At 41.6% G+C, this 18,295-nt stretch overlaps 1 protein-coding gene across 3 annotated transcripts in view; it reads right to left on the bottom strand.

The window, feature by feature from the left end:
• The window catches only part of olfm2a (olfactomedin 2a), a 57,650-nt gene that overhangs the window by 10,689 nt on the left and 28,666 nt on the right, over positions 1-18,295 (bottom strand). For all 3 annotated transcript variants that reach the window (XM_061701462.1, XM_061701460.1, XM_061701461.1), the window contains exon 2: positions 5,119-5,268. In XM_061701462.1, coding sequence (XP_061557446.1) covers positions 5,119-5,268 — 150 coding nt within the window. The remainder of the gene's footprint in view (positions 1-5,118; positions 5,269-18,295) is intronic.

The following is an 18,295-nucleotide window of genomic DNA, read 5'->3' as shown; positions in this document are numbered from 1 at the left end:
TTCAATCCGGCCCGCGGGGTGAATTTGAAAGTGAAAAAATAAATTTGAAAATTATTACGCTCATGGAGAAAACGGAGTGAAAATAATTTCTACAGCTTCATAAATGTATTTAATTTTAACTAATAGATTTTTCAGTTCCAAATACCTGTGACATAAAATGTTGTGTCTTTAAGTACAATCACTCTGATCAAATATCAATCGCACCTCGACGATAAAATTGAAGCAAAAATATCTCAAAGAAATGTGAGGTTGTTTTGTAAAATCATAAAAGTATAAAGATGTACTCATATTGCTTGGCATTACAACAAAGGGGAAATTTGTATTAAGCATAGTATGATTTAACTGGTCTACATTCTATAGCACTTGTCGTAATGACGGTAGTGGGTGGGCTGGAGCATATCCCAGCTGATTTTGGGCGAGACGTGGACCTGGACCTGGCCTGGACTGGTGCCGGCCAGTTGCAGGGCACGGCCATTCACACTCACATTCACGCCGATGGTGTTTGCTGTCATCATTGGACTATTACTGTTACTGATACAGCTGTTGTTTTGCCCATTGTTCTCTCGTCCGGCCTTGGGTCTGTAATGCATGAGGAGTGTGGTTCTTGATTTACTGCAATGTGTTCAGGTAACATCTATTGTGAATTGGCAGTATATTAGTAAAACTCAGCTGAAACATGCCAGCGAGCCTTGCTCTTGCACAAAAATCAGGATGCGCCGCCATATACGCTCAGGTGTGTGTAGCACAGTCTATGAAAATAGAGGCCTGCATGTTTTGTTTTCTCTTATGCCAAACTAAGGAGCTTCCTTAATGGGTGACGGGTTGTCACTCAGTCCTGTTAACCGTAACACATTACCCCCTCTGAAAATTTTAAATATGCCACAAGTCACACGGGCCACCAAATGTTGCATCATTTAGGTCCTATGCAGGCCATGGGAAGACCAAAAGTAAGTTTACGCCTTTATTTTTCTGTATATTTGATGATATTTCGACTATGACTGGAGGTCTTATAATCTCAACCATCCTGTGACCTAAATGATTATTTAAATCCATATAGCCATCATGTGCTTAGTGTCAACATGCTTTTTTGCATAAATGCCATGTGGCAATATTTCGTGTATTTGCTAATTCTATGCTATAAACCCACTCCTGTTGCTTTCAGTCCTTACACAATTAAGGCAAAATGACAAAATGGCACCAATTCGATGGAATAGCCCATATAATTGCTTGATGGATGTTAATGTTGAAGAAACCTTCAAATTGGCCCTTGCATCCTTCATTTTTATTTTATTTTCTTTCTGCTATGCGACCCTCGGAGGAAACATTTTTGGACACCCCTGTTTTTGACCGTTGAACAGATTAGCAGACGTGCTAACCACGAGGACACCGCGCTGCCATGACTCCATCGAATCTCAAATCAATTGTGTTCTGGTGAATGAAGGCTTTCCTGCTTGTGCTTTTCCGTCTCCCTCCTTTTTGCATCTCCAGTATGCCAGTCAGCGAGCGAGGCTGCTATCTTCAAAAGCTTGCACATTGAACATTCCTGCCGCACCTCTGGGGTCAGCTCCACATTGTATGAGGTTCACATGAAGCTGTAGACAGACTCTGGCACCAAGCTGTTGTGAAGTCTTTGAACCTTGACATGCTTGCCTGTCCTTGTCTTTTTCGTTCAAGGAATTTGTGGATCGTCTCCACTGAAATTCTTCCTCCGCATGCTTTGGAATTAAAGGAGGATGTCTCTTTAGTGTGTATGCTGCACACACACACTCGCACAGACAGACACACTCGCTCCGTCTTTTTGCTTTTGTACAGCTCAAATAGCACAAACCTCAGGTGTCCTCATTAAGACGGGCTCCGGACGGTATTAGACGGGAGCGCTTGGCTTTGATAGCTGGCGCCTTCCAGGCAGAGGCTGATATCGTAATCACCCCCAGTCCGTTCCAGAGCCCCAAATTATGCTGAAAAATGGATTGCGCTACGTTGGTTTGCGAGTGTCAGCACACTTAAAGGTTTTCTCTGTGATTTTCTTTAGCTAGAAGAAAAGCAAGCCAAGCCACTTTGTACCTGAAGAGACGCCAATGTTTGCTTCCCCTTGATGATTTGGAGTAAGAGTACAAAAAATGAAGCATTCATTGCTTGCGATTTTTCGCAATCAACGTATTTGTATAACCGATCCAAATCCGTGGGGATGATTCATGAAATAGATTCTCGAAAACGTTTTCGAAGGGATAGCAAGAAGCTAGCGGGTCGTCTTGTCTTGCAATACCGCTTTGTTCCTGAAGAAGCAACAGTGATTAAAAATGTTAAACTTGTTTAGTATTTACGATCGCAAATCCTTACGTGTGTGATCAACACAGAGTTCGGTCGAGTCACAGACGTTGTGATTGAGTTTGTTTGCCGAGCCTCTTCTACTTTTTCTGCTTCTTCCTACTACTACTACTACGACTACTACTCTTTCTTTGTTGTATTTTCTGGCCGTCTGGATGCCCTATGGCAGCATGGTGCCTCTCATAGGTGAGTTTCGGTACTACAACAGACGTCTGGTTAGGAGGAAGAGACGGACGATTGTTGGTGGAGAAATCGTTTTTTGTTTCTGGTGTACTGTGTTGGTCATCGTACAGGGCAGCAAGAAAATGCATGCTCATTTCTTCATCGTGATGTGCGGTGTCGCTTTAAAAATCGGTTAAGGTGTTAAAAACAGTTATTCCGCGAGTAATTGACTCCTCCTTTAAAAAGGGTTATAGTTGCCTATATATGTCATAACATGGTGGCAAAGCATTACTTTTGTCTAAACACAGCTCCAAGATGCCACAAGATGGCCTAAGCATAAAAACAGCAAATAACGGAGGATAAATTCCAAAATAAAAGCCACGAATAGGTGAATTTGTGAATGTCGAACTGAGAATATACGGTACCCTGCTTTTGGTAATTCTGTAACTACCTCTCCTAAAAAAAAAAGAAGACATTATTCAACATAGGTTATAGTAACCGATGCTGCCCCTTGCTGAGTTGGACTCTAAGCAAATAAGATGAAGTGTTCTTTTATCAAGATCTGTTGCATTCACACACATTTTTGTTAACATATTTTACTAATTTAACCATTTAAACAAGACACCCCTGTTGACAATCAACAACAAACCAGATCTAGATAAGTTTCGAAATACGGCAGAAGCAAACGATGAACAATGCAGGGAAATATGTCGTTTTACATTACATTTCCAATATCATCCATCAAATGCAGACACACAGAATATGTGAATATAAATAAACAATAGAGGACAGGGGTATGTGTTTTGGTATGTGTTATAAAGAGTGTCTCCATGGACAAAAAGCCCTCTGTTTGTCCCAAATCAAGTGCTTCTGTCAGAATATGTGCGCTCTGTTGTATTGTGCCTCTTTGAAAGTCTGTGTAAATTTTGTGCGCTTGAAGACACAGCAGACGCAACCAATCCGTCTGGGGAAAGGCAAACTTCCAATCAGGCGGAATCCAATATGTGGATGCAGGTGCCGGCCTGATCCGGCGGGGGGCTTGCCGAGCCCCTTCTTGCATCTCAATTTAGCCCCGCCTCCCTCACAAGAGCACGTCAATGTCAAACCGTGGGTTTTATGGCCCTCCCTTCGCTAGCGCTCCAAAGAAGATGCGGCAGAGGTGACTTATCGAGCTGTTACTTCCGCTTGCTGCGACGCACCTGGAAGTGTGTGAAGCTGTTTCCGGCGCCTTCTGTCACCTCTATCTAAAAAATGAAAAACGCAATGCACACGCAAGGTAAAAAAAACAAAAGCATGCTTCAAAAGGATTTGAACACCAAAATGACTTGCTTTGTTAACCTGCAACACTACGTGCAGTTGCTGCACTGACGATGTCTGCCGGTTCTGCGCAGTCATCCGTCGTAAGAATAATTTACAATGCAAGTAGAAAGCGCAGACCCCCGCCAAGACTCAATAATCATAAACGTGTCTGTCTGACTCGTTTGATTGTAAAAATTACAAAATGATGACTGATATCCTGATTACGGTGTGTTGAAGGGGGTTTTCAATGATCTTTTTGAAATCGCTTTTTATCGTGTATGTTCAAACGGTCCTCATCGTATCTCAGTGGTGCCTTGAGATACAAGTTTAATTCGTTCTGTGACCACGTTCGTAACTCCGAACACTTGTATCTCAAATCATATTTCCCATTAGTCCGTTTCAACCTCACCCTTGCCATTTTTTTCGTTTGCTTTTTAATAAGGAAAATTTGCATTCTATAATGTTATGCTTTGTAAAAACATGCAGTAATATCGTAATTAAAAAGAATGTAACTCATTGAACAGTTTCTGCATTTGTGCTGCTCCTTCTGGCGTAACCGCCTTGGCCACCGGGAGGCAGTATAGGACACTCATGCGGTTAGCAGCTAACCGTTAGCATGTCAATGGCATTTTCCAGTAGGCCTATATGTTAGCATTAAGCTAGCATTGGGGCGTTCTTCAGGCAACGTAGTTTGTTTGTTTTAAAAACACAATGTGGAATTCTCTTTGTTTTATTTTGAGCTTGCCAGAAAACCTCAATTGGTTAGTGGCGTTAAACAGCTTGAAGCCTCTTTTTTAATGAAATGTTCACCATTTGCCAAATGTCTGCTTATTTTGAAGTGTGTTGTATTGAATTTACTGCCACCATATATCGCGCAAATCTCAAATTTGCGCTCGCAAGTAAAACCAAAAATTTGGCAGAATGATGGCTTGTATTTTGAAAAACTCGTATGTCGGGACTGTAGATGAGAAATATGATCTGTAGGGGAAAAAAAAAAATCAGCCGTCTCTGGCCCCATCTTGTGCCTATAGTTTCTAACACAAGAAACCACCGCTCCTGAGGAAAAACAACCAATCAGATTGTTAAACGGTCAGGGCTGACAATCGTAAATGCTAAACCAATTCAAAATTTCGTTCGACTCCCGATATGTGTGTATCCCGGCTTTAGACAACCAGACCGTTACACTTGACTTATACTGATGCGATGAAATGATGTGATTCAGTTTTAGTGATTTCATGGAAAAATGTTGACACTTTGCGTGGTGTGTGCGCATGACAGCGTGCGTTCTCAGTTGTGCCTCGAAACGGGCGTGTTATCGACAGCGGTCACCTTCTCCATGAGCTGGCGGAGCTGCCTGCTGCGTGGGTCGCGGTTACACATGTTCTGAGCCGGCGCGACCACCGTGCAGATACATTTTCCATCTGCGCCTTGTGCCGAGCTGTAGATCTGCCAACCTTCCTCCGGACTCGGGTATAGCGCCTGCGGAATGTGCAGAGACATACATCTTAGACGGGCAAACACTTCAGCGATACTTTGTCGTCAGCATGTATCAACATCGAACCGTGTGCAAAATTGTTTTCCCTCCTCTGAAAACATTTGTAAAGCTATGCATTCATCTCACACTTCGCAGTCCTGTGGGGATGTCCTTAGTGGGAAAAAGATGTTTTTAATCCATTCCACATCGTGATTAGCTGTGCCCATTCTGTCACCGCAACTTAGCTGCACAGTCCTAATTTCTCCTTGGGATTCTCTTTTGCTCTCGCAGCCCTGCCAAAAGTTGTTCTTCCCCAAAAGCAATTAATGCCAATTGATTCCCGCAACAACTGAGAATCACTTGCGGTCTAATTTTAGCTTTGAGTGGAGAGCAGCAAGGCAGAGTGTGTGAGAGAGAGAGTGAGAGAGACTGACAGTGTTTACAACTACATAAACACTGTCAGAAAAAGAGAGATGTTTTCCGTTGATTGAATATGGGCGGAAGTGAGCACACTTCGATAGTTTGGACACGTCCAGAGGAGCGAGAGTGAGTACATTGAAAGAAACTGTAACTGTGCACCCACCGGCTCGTCGTCAGAAAACGTAACTTTGACGACGCTTACTATGCAGAGGGCCTGCATTTGAAAAGTACGTACGCGCACACAGGCACGCATACGGCCAATCGGGGGGAGGGTGAGAGGGTCGCATCCCGCCCTTCGCTATCTCTGATTGGTTTAGAGACCAGATGGGTTTTATGTGTCTGGTTTCAAGTCACATTTCTTCCTCAAATCTCTTTCTCTCTCCTTTTCCACCTGCAACCAAATTAGTCGCACTCGAGAGCCCTGTCTTGTAAAAAAACAAAAAAATCATACAGATATGGATTTCCAGCACCACACCGGAATATTTTAATCCATAGCATTGCGTCCTCGGACGTAGAGTCGTCTTAATTTATGCGTCTCTGCTCATTGTCGTGCATCTCAGACATGGGGTGCACATCAAAAAGATCCCTGAAATGCATAAAAAAATAATGCCCACCCCAAGCAAGGATACGCACAAATTGATGAATATTAAAAAAACATTATAATTTTGTATTAGGGGCAAGTGGCTCTGTGCCCCACAAGGTCACATAATTGGCCTCAGACTCAGAGAGAGGAAAGAAAAAAAAAATCAATTTCCAATTGTTATGTTGATTTGACTTGCTGTTGCTGCTGTTCTGGTGTTAAGTGTCAAGTTACCAAGGAAACAGAGTAGTGAGTGGGACACGTATGCCAATTTGTGAATATTGTCTAGCAACAAGCATTTAAAAGAAATCTGTCCAGTTTAGCGCGGCCATTGTGACCTCCCCTCAGGGGTGCAGCAGCCTGAGCGAAATAAAGAAAAATATTTTGTTTTAACCTGCCAAGCTAACTTAATTTATATATATATTTTTTAATGCTTTTCACACTCTGGGTTAGTGAATTACCCTGGCAGTGCAAAAACAAAAACCCACAACAACCCGTAAGAGAGAGTGTCATAGTTTGTGGAAAAGATAGTGGAAAAGAACCGCAGGATGGACAACGTATGAGTGGCGGTGAACAATCAAGCGCTTGATGGCAGATGAAGAAGCAACATTTCAAAGTAGAAGAGGCGTGATGGAGCAGTGGAGTGGAAAACAGACCTTTATGTTCGGAAGCGGGCAGCAAAATGGAGCTGTGCGCCGATCAATACCGCAAACGGGCCCCGGCTGAAAGCATGGATGTCCCTCTTGGACTAATCCAATCAGAAGTAGTGCCGAGTTCTTTCTTGCAAACACACACGTGCAAGCACGCACCCACAAACACACACACGCACACACTGTACATTCATATACATCCGTCGACTCCTTCATTCACATCTCCACTGGCTCTCAGCGGACGAGGCCAATATGTAATGAGAGGAGGATTGGCCATTTTGGAGATGAAATTAAAGAGCCATCAACATAAGTGCAGGCAGAAGGCGGCAAATAAAATCGTCCGCTTCCCTCCGAGCGATGCAGTCATGTCGTCCTCTTTGCTCGGCAGATCACAGGGAATTTTTATTTGGCGGGGGAACTTGGAGGGGTGGGTTTCATTGGAGTTTTATGCCGCAAGCACGCTCACACACATGCACATACATGCACACGCACCGTCTCCATCTAGCATGTCTTCATTTCCTCTCGCCCGTCACTCTTTCTGAGCGAGTTCACATCAAATTTTTATGATTAAATAAATTGTGAGGCTGGCATTGTGGGTGCTGGTATTGAATATGCACTTCTATCGGCGCTATCTACCACAATAAAGACAGCATATTTTATTTCTTTCATATTTCATCTCTTTTTCCTTATTATTTGTTGCCAAAGTATTGTCTGCAAGGGTTTTGGGGAACGAAATTAAATATTAAATTCCAGACAAATCATTCCGACCCACCTTCACCAAAGGTGAAAAGGCCAATACTGTGCATTAAAAGATGATTTCATCAGCTAATTCATACATTATAAAAAGTAGGCTAGTATTTATGTATGTATACATCCTGTATATACTAGGGCTGTCATTCGATACATTTGTCGATCAGATTAATCACACTTTTGAATTTTGATGAATTGCAATTAAGCTCATGTGCCAAATACACAACACATTTTGCTTCCAGATGGTATTTTGAACTCATGCTGCGATGAAAACAGAGTTTAGCGCTGTACTATATGCAAATTACCTTTGTTTTATCGAAACGTTTGAAGCAAAACTTTAAGCCGAGCACACCAGTGAGTCTCCTCAATCATCTTTGCACTGGCGCAAGCATTGACCTGATCACTGACCTTTTAGCAACCCGCACCGCATTTCAGATATCCATCCGCGGTTAAGGTAAAGGAGCGGGAGTGGTCAGAATTAATTGTGGGATTAATCTCTGAGTTAATACATGATTAATGCGATCATTCTTTTGTGATTAATCATGAGTTAACGCTTTCAGTTTGACATTTTATACATATACTTACATATATAGTAAATATCATCCCGAGCAAGGCACATTTTAAAATGGGATGGCCTGTGTTGGTTTCTTACTGTGATATCTCAATAAAAGTCAAGCTGTGAAGACGAAACCATAAAAACAAAATTACTGATTGGCTGGTTTTAACGCAACAGGGAACTGTGGCTTTTGTCGTTAAGGTGCAAAAATACATTAAGGGGTTGAGAGCAAATAAAAAAAATGGTTGAGTGCAAGTGGAAATAAATGTGTGAACAATTTAACAAACAAAATAATTGGACCAAATGAGGTTCAGAGAATCTGTTGAATACAAATAAATCAATGAAAGTATAAATCTAATCAAGTGCAATTTCAATAAAACATAATTTGGAATGAAAAAATGCATGTATGAAATAATAACGAAAACCTGTTTAAAACGGATCATTCATTTCCTCTCTTGTGCTTTTAATGTGCCATTTCCTGTTTGACTTTGACAGACAGGAAGTCAAGCGGCGTAAACCTCAGGAAGCAAATGTGGTTGGGATTGGAATACAACTTGTTTGAAAGCTTGGCATTCTGAAAGATTCATCAAGCCTTTGCGTGACAAGGAAACATTTATTCCACTTTGACGACGACGGCCTTTGGAATGATTAAAACTCTTGGCTGGGATGAAGTTTCCACTTCTACATCTGGTGAGTCTTGTGTGCTTAACTTGAAATCTTCTTTTGCAGCGCCTTGATGATTGGGAGTGGGACCTTTCCCTTCATGTTGGTGTTTCAGACTTCACAAGGGCTTGTGACTGCACTTTTGAATGAACTCTCTCATCTTTCAAAGACAGAAGTGAGATGAGGGATCCGCTTTATAGTCCGCATTTATTGTTATTCTGCAGCGTGACTGTGCCGGTGTGTGTTTCTGTGAGCATCTATATATTTGCACAATCCCCTCTCCGAGGCCTTTTTAATAATGCATGCCATTTTATATGCGACAAAGTCCCCCGTGAGCATTTGTTTGGAAAACAGCGCTGCTGCGATGCATTGCTGCACATCTGTGTGGGCGTGGTTTTAGTTTGTATGTGAGAAGGCGCACGAGCAGGTGAAGCTGGCTTCTTGTTGCCGTCTTAACGGGTGGAGAAAAGATGGCGTCTGATTGACTGGGAGACTTTTCTGATTGACTGGGAGACTTTTCCATACGTGCTGCCTTCCGTGCTTGCGCATCCCATTACAGGCTTCATGCAAACAGTTGCAGAAATCCATGAATGAATGTTTTTTTTTTTTTAATCGATTACTTTTTTAAAAACAGTGGGCACCAAGTTTTAAAGTTTAGCTGAGGAAGGCTGGAGGTTATTCCTTTTGCCGTAACACACACCCCTCAATTTTCAACCTCATGCTGCGCTTCCTCATTTATTTATTTATTTTTCTCTCCATAAGCTTCTCAGCAACACTTCTCCTGCGTATTAATATTTCATAAATGCCGGGCTGAAATTAAGAGCGCATTTGAATCCGATCCAATTTCCATTCCCCTCTAACTCTGCCGCTCAGGAAGAACGTTTAGAGGGAGCTGGATTCACCAGGACGGAAATAGCATGCAGTACTTTTTATTTTTTGCCATTTATTTTTCTTCATATCATGTCTGAGATGTACTGTAGATCTAAATACCTCAAATAGTACCCTTTACATAACCTTGTTCTTGACTTGAAATTAGCCTGTTTTTAGGGGGCGGACCCGTCTCATGAAAGTAAGCGACTGGATACCCTGCTCCAATTGGAGCTGTGCGATATAACAAAAACTATCGTAGATATAATGGGCTGGAGCTCATAGATAATTGTATGCCCAATGATGGTTTGGGTCTCGCCGGTGAGTGTAGCATAACATCGGGCTTGATCTTAGCGGCAAGCGTATGCCTCACGACTCGCTGGATCTTACCAGCGAATTTATGCCTCGTTATGGGATGGATTTCACCGGCAAATGTATGTCTAGTGACAGGCTGGGTATTGCCGGCAAGTGTATGCACAATGTTGGGATGGATCTCAATGGCAAGTGGATACCTAATTATGGGATGGATCTTGCCAGTGAGTGTAAGCGTAATGTCAGGTTGGATCTCACCGGCAAGTGTATGCCTGATGACAGGCTGGATGTTGCCAGCGAGTGTATGCATATAATCGGGCTGGATCACTCTAGCAAGTGTCAGCCTAACATCTGTCTGGATCTCTGGACATCTCCTTGTCTGTGTCGCTCAACAGACTGACTCGCATCGTCAGTGTGCGCTGTGGCCAACTGCTTGCTTCTACGTGAGGAAGCAGAGCTGAGAAAAGCAGTTTAACTCCTCAAAAAGTCCATTTTTACCTACTATGTCCCCTTTAAGGCGAGAAGAGGCGTTTGCGTTCACTGTCACATAAATGGGTCAGTTAGCTGTGAAGGATTAAATAGAATATGCTAGTAGCAGACATGAAGCTGTCAGATTCATGGTGAGACGAGCGGGGGAACGAGACCGCGACATTGAGTTGAGCGACTGTTTTGCAGAGGACAGATGATGAAAAATCAATCAGGGTGTCCATTTATGACCATTTTTGCTTTGATGCTTTTTGGAGCCACGGCAGTATTTCCTCTCCCCCACCATCAGACTCCTGACAGAAACCAATAAACTGCAAGTAACCGTCTGAAAGGCTGACACTGACTCACGAAACGTGTTGACTAGACTGCCATTTATAGTGGCTAATTTGGCCAGCGGACTTTATCGCCGCTGTTTGACGATGGCCACGTCAGGGCTCAGTGGTAGTTAGCGCTTCGTGAATATAAATTTGTGGTAACGGTCTGAATAGCAATTATCTTGTTTCCTGTGTCCCGTCCAGTTTGGCACTCTGAGGGTGGGATGTTAATTAACAATAGCGCTGATGTACCCATTAACCCATCCAAGAGTCGCCATCCACACCAAAAGCAGCCAAGGGAGGACGCATGTATTTGATTGACAGCTGAATGTTCCAAGGGGGCGTGGTTTTCAGAGCCTTTAGCGACACACCCACAGCGTCTGGAAGCTGAAATGTCTCAATTCTTGAACATTACTTTGCAAATATTCTGATCATTCTCAATTGATACGTCGAGACTCGAACGCTTCTGTTTCCGTCCGAGCGGGCTGGCTAACGGCGGCAGAGCTCAAAGAACGAAATCGTTTCATAAACTAAGTCAGTTCATTACGTTTACTGAAAAGATTTGTTCTTTTGAACGAAACGTTCGCGAACGAAACAACACGATATCAGGAGTCCTACTTAAAATACGGGTTTATCGCAACAGTTAACTCTCACGCACCAAGTCCGCTCTGATACGGATACAGTCGTAGGTTGCTGCTCGACACAGGCAGAACTACTTTTACGGAGTTCAAAGTCTACTCTCATTGAGGAGCTACGGAACTGGTCTGTCTGGTCTGGCTGCCTACAACAACTCCGACCTCCACTCCTGAGATATATATTTATATTTATATATTATATATATGCACGCCACCACAGCCGGTCCGTGAGAAAAAAGGCAGACTCCTAACCGGTCCACGGTGCAAAGAAGGTTGGGGAACACTGCTATACATCCATATAATACACAAGAAGAATGTTGAGACTAAGTTTCAGTAAGATTCGTCATATTTCACAGAACCGAAAGCAAACTCATTTTAAATCGTGGGCTTACTCCCCCACCCCCCGCATGTGACCTAGATTAGTGTTTTGACAGAGGCACAAACAGATGCACCTGATTTGCACAATAAAACTTTTTTTTTTTCACACTCTGATCAATAAAATATGAGAGACCCGGTACCAAATGGCCTGCGGGCTGGTGCTTGGGGACCCCTGCCGTAACAAATATTTGGCAATCAAACTTTGGCCATCAGCACATGGCAGCTAAAATCAATGGAGCGTAGAAACTGCGCAGTTGAGCGGGCCAACATGACGGCGGACTAACTAATCAACTTCTGCAATTATCTGAGCATCGCTCAGCAGCAATGAAGCTGTGAGAGCCCCTTAATGATTAACAAAGTTCAGTGGGATTATCCAATTAGGCGTCCGAGCTGCAGGTATCGCTGTCGAGAGAATGGACTCCTCCGGTGTTTCATTAGAGCGACCCTGGAGCTGGCTGCTGTACAGGCGCGGCTAAATGAGATCATAAATCTGTCGCTCCCTACTTTTATGAGCATGACGGGAAGTCTATTAGAACCTTCATAAGCAGTGGGCGATGCCAGCGCAGCGAGTTGGCCCATGAAACCGTCAGCTGCGCTCGCCGTCGCATCTGCAAGAGATGGCGTGAGGGGGAAAAAATGAGAGGTTGGGCGGGGGAGTGAGAGATGCATTTTGGGAATGCATGCATTGAAGCAACAAGCTGAGTTTGTGAATCAAGATAGAATCGTCTTTAAACGTGCATGAACTAACCTCAAAAAATCTCTCTGTGGCCTGCTTGTTGTAAAAGTATTGAAACACCCGCAGAACCCCCCCCCCCCTCACTTTACAGTAATAAGCTCTAAGGCCCGATTTTAAAGATGAAAATTTTATTATATTTTGACTTTCTCATGAGACAGTGAGTGTGACTTACATCCTTCTCCATCCTGTCATATTCCCCTTATGATGCAATGTCTAGCATATATACAGTATTTATGTGTTTATAAGGTTTATGTTAATGCTTAGAGCGCATTAACCTATTACAGTTTAACACTCTCTGGATATCAAAGATGACATGTTTTCACATCTGAGAGAGTTTTTTTATTTTTGAAGTCATCACTTCATAGCAAAGAAAATAAAGGCGTCGACGAAATGTGATTTAACGTTGAAGGGCATCATGCGTAAATGTTTTGCCACAACACTCATTTTGTTGCTTATTTACTACTGCAAACACTTATGGCCTAAATCTAAAGAGAGATTCATAATTTATTTATTTTCTTTGTTCCTGAAAATTCCCCTCTGTTGTAAAGTTAAATAAATATTAAAGAACAAAGTATTAAGCAGTCATGTTTTCCCCTGTAATTCATATCTTAATTGTTGTAAGCATTGAGGGACCCAAAAATATTTTATTTATGATATACATTTTTTGGATTAATCGGCCTATAAATCTGTTATCTGAATTCTAGTCTGCCAAATTATCGAAATCAGCATCGGCCTAAATTAAAAATAAAAACCATATTGGTCTCGGGCCCTACTTAGCTTATCTACTGTTCCAGGAAGACATTCGAGTCAGGTCAGGGCAAATTCCTCTAAGCATCCCTTGATGGACCTTGCTGCCATGTTGTCCACAGTTGAAGGTCTCACTTTCAGCAGGATTTAAGAGGAACTTAAATGACTATGACCAATTTTTAAAAAAAAACAAACAAAAACAAAAAACGCAACCTCTCTACAATTCGAGTTAACGTTGCAGAGGACATTGGTGTTCCTCACAAATCTGAATGCCAAACAACCAGATAAAACTTTTCCACAGTATCGGTGTGGCAATGGAATCGAACGCAAGCAGATAAAACTACTCACACTCAAATACTTTCCTTTATATATACCACGCAACGGAAAACACTTCGGTATGAGTTCAAACTCCTCTTACAATATATACTTGGTTTACAGATTATCTGATTTCCAAACATGTAACGGAAGTGCAAGGACGTTGTGTGCGTTTGCTTTGCAACCTAGCAATAGCGAGATCGCCGACATTTATTGGCTCGAGCTTTTTTTACTGCCACTCAGGAGAGCAAAAACCTACACATGCGGTTAAGAATGTCTCCACTGACAACCCAGGCTAAATTCAGCTCCGTCTCAACAAATGGCTTCGAACAGTTGAACAGTATCACTTCAACTTGAGTTCTTGACACCAATTACTACTTTCTTATTTGCAAGGAATGGAAGAATGCCATTTCCATTCATTTCAATGGGAAAAGTTGATTTGAAATAAGAATGACCACGATAGCTATCTCAATGCTAACACTCAAAGCAAACCGCCATGGACGGGCTAATGAATAGCCTCGACAGTCGGTGTTACAACTCTTTAAGCAACGCATATTTGAACATAAGCAGTGCATCAACACATGTAGACAGACAATATAACAATACACGTTTTTTACATCCTCTGCGATACATTACTCATTTTACTGCAGTTTTCACAATAGTCTTCTTCTTCGTTTGTGTATTCATGACTGTATTATACTGCCCCCCCATTGGCCAAGCTGCACACACCAGGAAGTGCCACAATGAATTAATGATGATGCAAAGACTGTTTAATTATTTGCATTCTATTTCATTGTTATTGCTATATGTTTAATAAAGTACAATATTCTTGCTATTTGTTTTTATTAAAAACACATTACCCAAATGGTGGTTGGCTTTTATTTGATTTATTTATTATTTTTATGCGGTGGTCTCATAGTTTGGATTTAGATCCCAACTTCCCTTCCTCTGCTGTCAGGGTGTCCTCCTTTAAACGGCAAACTAGTTTACTCAATCGACACCACCTCTGCTAATTGCTGCCAATCAATTATACACCACGGACCAAATTCTTGATGATCAAAAATTGCAATCGATCACGTCCACGGCGAATTGTTCCAATCCTGTTGTGGGTTTGATTTGTACAAATTTAAGGTGACCGCTGTAAATTGCCACAAAGCCGCTCCTATAAAGTCTGCAGCCATTGAATCAACGGCGTGTAATCGATCAACACAATTTGCTTTATTGGGCCACACACTGGATGTAAAGGTTTACAGCGCTTGACGGACAGCGCCACACTGACCTCAATCACAATTTGATTGGTATGCTATAAAAAAAATAAATAAATAAATAAAAAAAAGTCAATTCTGTCAGCTGCTTCAGAGCTTCTTTTTTTGTCATTGAAGATAACACACGCAGGTCTAGAAGTCAATGCATTCACATGATCACACATTCATAGATATGAATATGAGTTTGAGTAAAGAAAGAGCAGTGAATCACTGAACTTTTTTTTATTTACACACTCAGATCTTTCTATTCCAATGACTGAAAATGCATCTAGACTATTACAATTAGCTTTTGTTTCACTCTGAGTCGAAGTCTTTTATTTTTTATTTTTATTTTTTTAACGAGTTTCATAGTTACAATCTTAAGTTGAAAAACATTTTTAGTCTAGAAGTTTGTTTCCCCCATTAATTGGTTTTGTAAATACTGTAATAGATCAAAAATCTGCGTTGTAAAGGGGAGGCAATGACGATGATTGATAGCAGTCTAGAAGCCAATCTTGTTCCAATAATTGGACCTTTGACTTTTGTTGTTCTCGTGTGCTGCTGCCTTCCATTTTGATGGTGTAAAACAAAAGTTTCCTTATTTAGAGATGAGTAAAGACTATTTTATTCTAAAAATGCAGATGCACATATATGATGGTTTGCATTGTATAAACGCAAGAACCTTTGGACTATAAATTTTGTGCAGGACAGTCACTGCTTCCCTTCTCGATGAATATTCATTTCTGGCTTTGTCAAATTTCCCAAATAATGCCTAATAAAATAACAAAGTAAAAAGTGGCTTTTTTGTCAAGTGCATGATGTTAGACCTTTTTTAATACTTATGAATGTATCCTTATGTAAATGCATTGCAATAGTTTTCGCAGCTGTATATAGTCAAATAAATACCCTTAGCAGGATTTAACTACAACTTGTCATAAGAATAAAAAAATTTTGTGCAAATTCCAAATAATGGTGCAGATCGAGAAATGCATGTGCACGTTTCATCATTTGCTTTATTGTAATGTGAATGATCATCCTCCATGAAAAAGGAAGTATCCTGATGATTCATATACAAATAAGCAAACACGAATAGTGGTCATTTTTTTCCAACGTTGGAGATCTGCTGTAAAATGATTACTTGTCGAGTTTTCTAGTTGTCGTCATTTAGTGCGGCATTTTCGGGGTGTATGCATAGCTGGGTTTTTGGATTTCTTTTGTTCAGACAAAACATTTTTTATACAATATATTACTGCCTGTGTTTAGAAACACATCTCTGAATTCATTTTCCGGGGTATTCAGATATTGCTATTTTTATCATATTGTGTTTTCAGTTGCGTTTCCTTGGCCAGAGAAAACACAAAAACAAAAAGTGTTCTATAGGAATTTCCTGTAAAAAAACAAAACAAAAAAAAAAAACAAAAAAAAAAAGGGAGTCACTGATATAGCCAGCCAATTTCCAAGTTCCGTGGCAGCGTTGAGAGTTTCAGGGCCTTTCGCCCTCATTAAGGAAACACAATTTTGCACTATCCAGATGTGCGCAAGCATCCAGGCAGCGTTGCATTTACTGACATCACGTGCGGTCCGGCGTCAAGCCGTTCGTCCGTTTCCTCAGGATGACTCTGTTTGTAAAGCGGAGGGGACCCGACGCTGAACTTAGACCGAATGTAGGACGCGTGTGCTAAAGGGCGAGCAGAAGCCGTGCGTTTGCCAGCGGCTGGCTGGCTGGCTGGCACCCGAGTGCCACAAGAGTGTCGCGACATCGCCTTTGATAAGAGCACCAAACACGCTGGTGAGTCAAGATGGCCGGGAAACGTCTCGTTAATCGTGATGGGACCTGATGAGCCCTTTACGTTCAACTTTTATTATTTATGAGGGGGAGATTATCTACCATCACATATGCTACCCATTCAAGGCGGCGCCATCAAACCGGCCCTGCGAGTTTTGATGAAACGCTGACGAAAGGCGGCTGCACAATACCTGCAATAAAATCTCTCCTCATAACTATGTATATTTTTTATTCCGCCTGCCGCTTTGAAATGCAAAATAGAGGACTTCAGCCACGAGTCTCGATCAGAATTCTGAGTTTGCTGGCAACCTATTTCATCTCCCACTCGACTGCGAGCGAGATAAAGTGAAATGGATGGATTAAGCAAGGGCGCACACCCCGAAGGGAAATGTGGATGTCGGGCAGGATTTCCAGAGTTTAGTGGTGTAAATAATTCAAACCCTTCTCACACTTTGAGCACCTTTTACAGTGATGTTTTACTGCAAATAGCCTGCTGAGGCCTGTTCACATTACGAAAGTTTCAGCCTCCGTGTGTTTCTTCAACCTCGTGACTGCGCTTTTGACTAAAACATGATTAAATTATGAAAGTCGTCTTAAAACAGATGGACATTGCCGCCCCCTTAAGACAAATATAGTCAGAATACATGGTTAAACCACCAAAAATAGACACGCATACACACTTGTGCGTGTACTTCATATCCAGATGGCCTCACATCTCTCGGGACGTTAAATTTCCTTCCATCGTTTGAACAGAACGCTGCATTTGCATTATCGGGCGAGGGGCCGTTTGAAAACGTGCTCAGGGTGAAAGCAGAGGCATCGCTCACCGCGGGAACGTCGGAAAATGACAAATTAATTCACTTAATGGTGTTGAATAATCATCTTCTAACGCCGCCCATCAGTAAAGGTGCAAAGTTCATGTTTGTGCGTCTTAATGAAATATAAATGAACAAATCCCCCAAACGTTGTCGCCGAACACTTTCGAAGCACTTAACCGATGACAAGGACATAATTCAATTTGCATTCAACTTTGATCAATTTCATTTCTGGTTGATCCAGCTTGGTTCAATTCATATTGGTTCGGTTCAGTTTGGTTCATTCCATTTAAATCATTTTAATAGTCCAAATTGGTTGAATTCTGCTACACTTACTGCAAATGGGGCTGTTTTGATTTGTTTTCACTTTTGGTCAATTAAGTCAGATTCAATGAAATACAGTTAATTTGTGAGTCGATCTACTCCCTTTCCAGTCATTGAAATGAAATGAAATTCCAGTGAATTGGCTGAAGTTCTATTCATTTGGTTTGCTGGATTCAGTTTATTCAATTCACTTGCATTGCATTTACACTCATTTGAACTGATTTTACTGTTGTTCAATTCAGACCCATTCAAATGAATTCAGTTGGATTTGGTTAGGTTCAATTTATTTTATTTGACTTGTGTTCCATTTAATTAGATGCTTTTAAACTAATTTCTGGTCGGTTCAGTTAGTTCAATTCCATTTGATTTCAATTCAGTTTGGTTTAGTCTGTCAAATTCAATTCAATTACCGGTAATCACAGTTCTGCTAATTCAATTCAAATGTATTTTCTTC

Source organism: Phycodurus eques, chromosome 16 (genome assembly GCF_024500275.1).
Source record: "Phycodurus eques isolate BA_2022a chromosome 16, UOR_Pequ_1.1, whole genome shotgun sequence".
Lineage (NCBI taxonomy): Eukaryota > Metazoa > Chordata > Actinopteri > Syngnathiformes > Syngnathidae > Phycodurus > Phycodurus eques.
Note: the sequence above shows the minus strand (reverse complement) of the source record. Positions and strands in the feature narration are given on the sequence as shown.